Here is a 7,708-nt window from a genome sequence, read left to right on the forward strand (position 1 = left end):
GGGGGGGGTGTCCTTTACCGTACGCTGAGATTCAGACTCTGATCAGAGTGATGAACCCCTCCACCGCTGCAGCAGATTGAAGTTAACTACAAGGGCTGATTTAAAGGTTTATACATCAACACTGAGCCATATCTGTCTTCCTGTCAGCAGTGTGAACCCGGGAAATGTTGGGTATCCCAAAGTGTTATTTTAGAAACGAATAGCATGGGTCCCCAGAACAAAGAAACTGACAGATGCTAACTCGCATGTTGGGCAACTTGCACATTTAGCATCAGTTTCATTCAATTGCATTATGTGGAAAATAGTACAAAAATGGCTCTGCCGATTCTAGCATTCCCCAATGTTTTTTTTAGGGGTGATTGAGGATACAATTTCTGCCATCTTTGTGCCCCCGATGGGCTGATCTTGACTACCATGAGAAGTGCTGCGACCAGTGGAAATAGAGAGCACAAGAAGAGAACGATAACCTCTACTGGGGACAATTATCTTTCAAATACATAAGCAACCTGCCCAATCCAAATGATCCAGAGTCCCATAGATCTTCAAAAAACAACCCAAATTTAATCAAAATTTACGGAGAGTAAATTGCCATTTTCTGGTTAAAACTGCCTTTGCTGATCATGAAAATGTCCAGAATGGGCAAGCCATTTTCTAACCGATTGTCTGCATGCAAATGTGTGCAAATTGCCCAACATATGCAAGTTAGCAGTTAGTTATCATCAAGGCTGTGTGGTACTTAACATTTCCGGGTTCACAATAGGGAGCGGTCAACTAGACTATAGAGAGAAGTGTTTCAGCCACAGCCAACAGTACAGTCTACACAGTGGGAGCTTCACATTTGAACTACAGATGTATTCTGAAACACGTGACCGCTGTAGCAGTGATTCAATGAAGAGATTTAGCGAGCTGATTTTTGATATTTCACTCAAATTACCAAAAAAAAATAGCCTCTCTTAGATGTGAGAATCTATGTGTGAGGATTAATGTTGAAAAATTCACAGGGTTTCCTTGCCCGCCACCCCCCCCTTCACGAGGCTGGAGCATGAAAGGCATGCTAACTGTTTATTAACCACACCATCAGACCCTCATTCACAGGATGTGTGAAGATGGACACGCAAGGGGTCCTATAGTTCCCACTGTGTGTCTTACAGACTGCTACACGTCATACTGCTGGCTGCCCTGGCTGGGGGGAGGTATAGGTGTTGGAGGGGTTCCTTCCTCAGAGGCGGGGCGAGGAGGTGGAGGAGCCGCCGCGTTGGGGTTAGATGCTTCCGGAGCCGCAGGGGGATCAGGGGCTGCTGCTCCGGGGGCGCTGTCTGAGGGAGGGGGGGGCATGCTGCTGCTGTTGCTGTCGTCACTGCTCACAGGGGTGCTGCTCTCCCTGGGGGGCTCAGGGGGAGGCGAGGCTTTATCAGAGGGGGGGTCAGACGGGGGAGGTGGAGCAGGCTTGGGCTCGGAGGAGGGCTCTGCGGGCTCTGCTTCATCTGTGGGTTGGGGGTAAAGGTTTGATTTAGATCAGAGTTTGAACACTTTTAATATTGGAAACAAACACAGCAGCACACTCTGGATGTCAGGTTTCTTTTTTAAGGGTTCAGCAATATCCATACACAAATGAATTTAAAATGTTCAAAAGCGTTAAGTACCTGTCTCCATGGGTGTGGGCTTGTCCTCCTCCTTTGTCCCTGAGGTTGTATTAGCTGTGCTGCTCGCATTATCGCTGCTCTGCTCTGCTGCTTTGTTCCCGGCAGCCTCCTCCTGCTGCTGCTGCTGCTGCTGCTGCTGCTGCTGCTGCTGCGCCTGCTGAGCAGCTTTCTCCGCCTGCTCCGCCGCCTCCCGCTCCCTCTCCTCCGCCCGGCGCCTGGCCGCTTCCTCAGCAGCAGCCATCTCTGCTGCCAGCTTCTCCATGTCCACCTCCACCTTCTGACTGCACAGCTGGAGACACACAGAACACAGATCAAACCACGGCTTCCAAAAAACTCAATCTACAAATCAATCGAGATTTAATGCAAACGTGTTTATTAAGTCTTAAACCCTCTTCTTTTGTTTTTAATATATCAGAATGCAAGACTTCAATGCTAACAGTAATCATATGTCGTGTTGCAGTGATGACGTATTTTTGAAGGCCGAAGCAGAAGTTGGCACCAGAAAAGGCTCCCGGACTAATGGCAATGGGATTTATCTATTGGATTCAGGAATTCCATTATGGAATAACACATGTTTAGGATACTTACACGTTTGCTCAGCAGCATAATCTCCTCATGTTAACACCACTTTGATACTAGTTGAAGGTAAAACGCTTATGCTAGGCTATAAAAAGGAACTACATCATGGTCACAGGAGTTCACGTCATCATCGCTAAGCTAAAGGTGGCTAATGTGCAGAATGATGACGTTCGATCATCTCATTCAGCCACTTTTAAAAAGGTTTTTTCCAGTAGGGTATTTACTGATGTAATACATGTAGGCTTCTAATCAAGCCTACGGTTTCAGGACCTGCACTACTCCATTTATTTCAGGGGTAAATGACCAGCATGCATCTGTGGTTATACATCGTTTTTGCCCGCCACTCGGCCGTATCTCGATAGAAAATGTGCTGCTGTACCCTCTTGAGTTCAGTGTTGAATGAGTCGGTGGTCTCCAGGAAGCGTCTCTTCTTGTCTTGGTGGCGATCCTCGATCTGCAGAAGTTCTGCCTCCAGCTTCCTCTGAAACACAAAGGAAATCACAGGTGAGTCTCTGAAGTGCATTTGACATTTGTTCACCAACATTCCGCTAAAACATAATGATTAGAAGAGGCCTCCCTGAAGCAGAGAGTATGTCTGTAGAACCTACCTGGTGCACCATGAGGGACTGGACCTGCCTCTTCAGGACCTGCATGCGGGCGGTGGTGACCACGGAACGGACATCGGGGACAACAATTTCACTGAGGATGTCGCTGATGAGCCGGTGGTTCCTCTGGAAGCGAGCGGCTGCCGTGTGCTTCACCGAAAAACCATCATCATAGTCTAGACAGAGGAAAGGGGAAGCAGGTTAAAGAGGCCATATAATGCTTTTTGGGGTTTTCTGTTTCCTATAGTGTGTTCTATTGGTTTTTATGTCAATGGTCTGCAAAGGCTATAATCTCTAGAGGGAGTTTCTCTCCCACAAAACTAAAAACTGTGCTTTCTCATTATAAATGTGATTTTAAGCCATTACTGAACAGCTTTATTGGCGGCTGTGGTTTAGTAGGCACTATGGTCCTCCACCAATTGGATGGTCAGTGGTTTGACTCTCAGCCCCTGCAGTCAACATGGCGATGTGTCCTTTGGCCAGATACTAAACCCAAAATTGCTCCAATTGGCCAACGGTCTGTAAATGTGTTTGAATGTTAGTCTCCTGGGCAGGTGGCACATTCTATGGCACACTGTCTCTGTATGAATGTGTGTGAATGGTTAAATGCTGACTTATTTATGTAAAAGCAATTTGAGGGCTCCAGAAGCGCTATCTAAATGTAGTACATTTTTACCATGAATAAATGCCTTGCAAACTCACCATCAGGGTCTTCAGCTGGCTGGATGCTCATGTACGGCTCTCCTTTATCCATACGAGTCTGCCTCTGCCGGCTCTCCTCCTCCATCGCGGCCTCAGCCCGGTTCTTAGCGTTGACGTAGGCCAGGTACACCGGCGAGTTGTGGTAGGCCTTCAAAGACTCGTTATACTCAATCTGAGTTGGGGAGAGGGAAAGAGTTAAAAAAAACAAGCTGAGCAGGACGATGCCACTTCCTGCCTGGACCGTTGTAGTTTTCTATTAGAAGATATTTGCACTGTTTATTTTCTTACAGCAATTAAAAGGTTATTCAACTAAATATGTGATCCATTTTGATTGTTTAAAGCTTCTTCTGGTTTTGGCTGAGGTCGTCCCCCTTCCATCCAATCGTAAATAGCCTGGACTAAATATACACAAATAAAAATCCTATGAGAACCTCTGTGGTAATTGGGACACTTCCGGGTTCTCACCTTCTCAGCTTCGTACTCATTCAGGTAGTCCTGCTTCTCCTCATCCGTCAGGTCTCTCCACATCCCTCCGATAATCTTTCCAATCTCCCACAGCTTCAGGTCTGGGTTGGAGGCCTTCACTTGGTCCCATACCTTTTGTTTGCATATGAACGCAAGATGCAAACACAAAAAATACATATGGTCACCACAGGGCAACTGCACTAAATGCTAAGTTAGGTAACTACAAGATAGTGAACAAAATAAGGGAGGAAAAGTGCAAAGGAAAGAGGAAATAAGCTCCCATATTATGAATCTACTGGTAAAGGTTATATCTAGCATTAAAAAGGTAAAGCCCCTTTTGTATGGCTAAAAGGTTGGATGGAATGAAATGTATCTAAAGACAGAATCTCATGTTTTAAGTCAAATGATTTTTGAGCAGATTTTGTCTTTATGCCATTAAAATGTTTAAAAACTAGAGAAGCAGCAAAGCGAATACAGGGGGAAATGAAGCCAGAGGCAGATCATGCTATCAGAAGGGAATACAGGGAGATGTATTTTCTTTTTTTAATGGTTGACAAACACAGGAGGCTACTTAGAGCCAACAGAGTGGAGAGGCACCACTGGGTGGTTTGAGGTGGTGGTGGAGGTGTCATGGCTTGGCTGTTTCCCCCCCTAACACCCCTGCAACTGTTCAGGGGATGGGAGGACAAGCAGTAAAAGCAGACACCGTGGATGGGTGTCTTACCTTCCTGCTTACCTTCCGGCTGTACCGCATGTAAGGCATCAGGGGCTTGTCTGGAGGTTTTGGGGGCTTTGGTACGGTGATCCCAGAGGAGGTCTGTGGAAGGGAAGGAAAAGAGAAAGGGCCGTTGATGGGTGTCTTTACCTTTCCTGCTTACCTTCCGGCTGTAACGCATGTAAGGCATCAAGGCGGCCTTGCTGGAGGTTTTGGGGGCTTTGGTACGGGTGATCCCAGAGGATGGTCTGTGAAAGGGAAAGGAAAAGAGAAAAGGGAAATCGGCACAAGAAGGGGGGGGGTTTTGAAAGAAGGAGGGAGAGAAGGGAAGTGATAAAAAAGGGACAAAGGTTTGGAGAGAGAAACAAAAGAAAATACTGTCATTAAACATGATTTCATTCTGAGTTGTGTAGGTAAGCAGGGCATACATGTGGTCAAGGGGTCTTGAAGATTTTCCTACTGCTGGATAAAAGCTTTTATGATGCAGGTTCATTCATTTTTGGCCATGCTTTAATGCATTGCAAGGGAAGGGAAAATGATATTGGTATTCAGTTACCACTGCATCTGGGAGACTAGGCAGATTACATCCAGCAGATTTAAATAAATTACAATGTTTTTTTTAATAAAACATTACCACAAACAAGTGTACAAATATTTAGAACATTCACACGTGTAATGCCCAGGGCAAGCTGATCTACTTGTCATGACAATATCAAATTCTATATTTAATTTTTACAATTTGAAAGTGGTGCACAAGTCTAAAAAGGGTGGAAAAGTTATGTCCATACTTTAACAGTGTTGCGCCATTTATGGAAAGGCAAAAGAACGGATAAATAAATCATATTTTTATAAATGTGACCCACAGGTGACAGATTAAAGGGTTGTACAGAGCTTGATTTGTCCGAAACAAAAATATGGATGAAAATGTATTATAAAATGACAAAAGGATTTATTTGATTAGTTCATAAATGTTTTACCGTCCTGGTTGGTGAAGGCTCTTGCTGATTTTTTGCAGAATTTTTTTTATCTTAAGAGTGGAATTTTAACACTTGAAAAAAAAAAAAGAAAAGATATTTGGAAAGGGAAAAAATAAAACAAACTGTCGCATGTTTTTTTAAGTGATTTTAGGCCAAATTAAATAGAAATAATAAATAAATAGAAAGTTAAATCACAATGATTGTATATGTTTCCTCCAGTATTTAAGTACGTTTGGTGAACCAGACTATCTTACTTAATATCCTGTTTGCATTGAAAAGTCTAAATTAGTCAGAATAATTTGATTATGTTTTAAACTATTTTTTCCTACAAAAAAAACAACTCTAAAATAACCATGCTTCAGGCCATTTAGCAAAAATAATGTATGCTTTGAATTAAATATACAGCTCTGGAAATCAAGAGACCACTGCAGCATCAGATTCTTGTTTCACAATTTATAGGTATGTGTTTGGGTAAAATGTACATGTTTCATTTTTATTCTATAAACTACTGACAACATTTCTCTGTGTTGGAATTCAACATACACTGGAATGGAATGGCTGCCATACTTGTAGAGATTGTGAGTAAAGAAACATTTGGAGTGGTCTCTTCATTTTCTCCAGAGCTGTAGCTCAATGATTGCACTTAGCAACCTAACAATAATACCAAACAATGGAGTGTGGTGTTACACTGCATAGAAATGCTATTTCCCATCTGTTGTAACCCTCCCTCCTGGCGCTTTCTTTAAAGAAGCCTATTCTATTCATTCTCGGGTTCATAGTTGTATCATTTTCAAAAAGCTCTTCCTCATACTGCCTGTGCTCAAGCACCTCTTTTCACCCTCTGTCTGAAACCAGAGCCCAGTCTTTTCCGATTGGTTGGTTGGCTGGCTGGCTCTGTTGTAATTGGTCAACCACTTGAGATGTCTTGCCCCTTAGCCTATCACGTACAATGTGTTGGAACGCTAGCTAATTAAAGGGCAAGTGTAACATAGTGATGACACTATAGGTGCTTTCACACCGGAGTACTTTTCCCTTTTAGTTCCGATAGTTCCTGGGATTTTGCGTTCACACCAAAAAGAGAACTTAGTTCATGAGAACTTTTCCCCCCTTTTTAGTCCCTGCTAGAGAGCAGGTACTTTCCTGGGGAGAAAAAGTTCCAATTTCTGATTGAAAAGTTTTGTGAAGCCGCCATTGTATTTTCTGGCATTAGCATTAGACCAGCGTACCAACGGAGAGAGAATAACTTATGGCAACACATAAAAAAACATGGGAGCGGTGGAGTGATGAGGAGGTTTCGGCGCTTCTGGCGATTTACGCAGCGTCCACACGGCGGCGTGCGTTGAAGCTTGCCGTCGGGCGTGTCTGAAACTCCATCAACAACCAATCACATGAATCTCCCGCCCCGGACACACAAGCACGCGGTTTGATTGGCTAGAGCTTGTACTGGCATATGATTCGATTGGCTGACGCTTCCGCCGAAGCTTCAAAAGTTGAACATTGCTCAACTTTTGAAGCGAGCAACGCTCCCACAATGCAGTTCGGCAAAGCGTGACGTAACCCCATTCAAAGTGAATGGGCAGAAGCGTTGAAGCTTCAACGCACGCCGCCGTGTGGACAGGCCGTTACTCGGAAGGCTAAGCCAGTCCCTAACTCCGGGGACTTCCGGCCGGGGACTTCGGGTGGCAGTATACACCGTGAAGTGGTTTGCGGCCTGCCAGTAAACCCAAAGCAGAAGAAGAAGAAGTGAAGTCAGCGGCTTCATTTGCGTAATCAACCCTCAGGGACGTATTCCGGTGTGAACGCGATCTGCTCTTTAGTTCCATGGGGGAACTAAGTGCTGGGAACTAAGTACGGCAAAGTACTTGGTGTCAAAGCGGATTATGATACAGAAGTAAACAAAGGAGTCTATGGAGGCGTTTCAGTCAGGGGGATGTTTTTTTTTTGCCATTTACTTGCACAAAAACGTATTTGACATACTAAAGGAAAGAGAAAACCCCAAAAAGCAGAATAGGGCCCCTTTAA

The 7,708-nt window shown here is 44.3% G+C and overlaps 1 protein-coding gene across 1 annotated transcript; it reads right to left on the reverse strand.

The window, feature by feature from the left end:
- Window positions 1-6: 6 nt before the first annotated feature.
- LOC104967708 (SWI/SNF-related matrix-associated actin-dependent regulator of chromatin subfamily E member 1-like) lies at window positions 7-4,864 on the reverse strand (the record flags this gene model as incomplete). Its single annotated transcript, XM_010797223.1, has 7 exons — window positions 7-1,484; window positions 1,644-1,932; window positions 2,602-2,703; window positions 2,831-3,003; window positions 3,530-3,701; window positions 3,995-4,126; window positions 4,731-4,864. Coding segments are annotated over 7 exons (1,331 nt in total), but the record flags the coding sequence as incomplete, so codon positions are not given.
- Between the last annotated feature and the right edge of the window lie 2,844 nt (window positions 4,865-7,708).

This window comes from Notothenia coriiceps, unplaced genomic scaffold (assembly GCF_000735185.1).
Source record: "Notothenia coriiceps isolate Sejong01 unplaced genomic scaffold, NC01 NC01_scaffold00037586, whole genome shotgun sequence".
Taxonomy (NCBI): domain Eukaryota; kingdom Metazoa; phylum Chordata; class Actinopteri; order Perciformes; family Nototheniidae; genus Notothenia; species Notothenia coriiceps.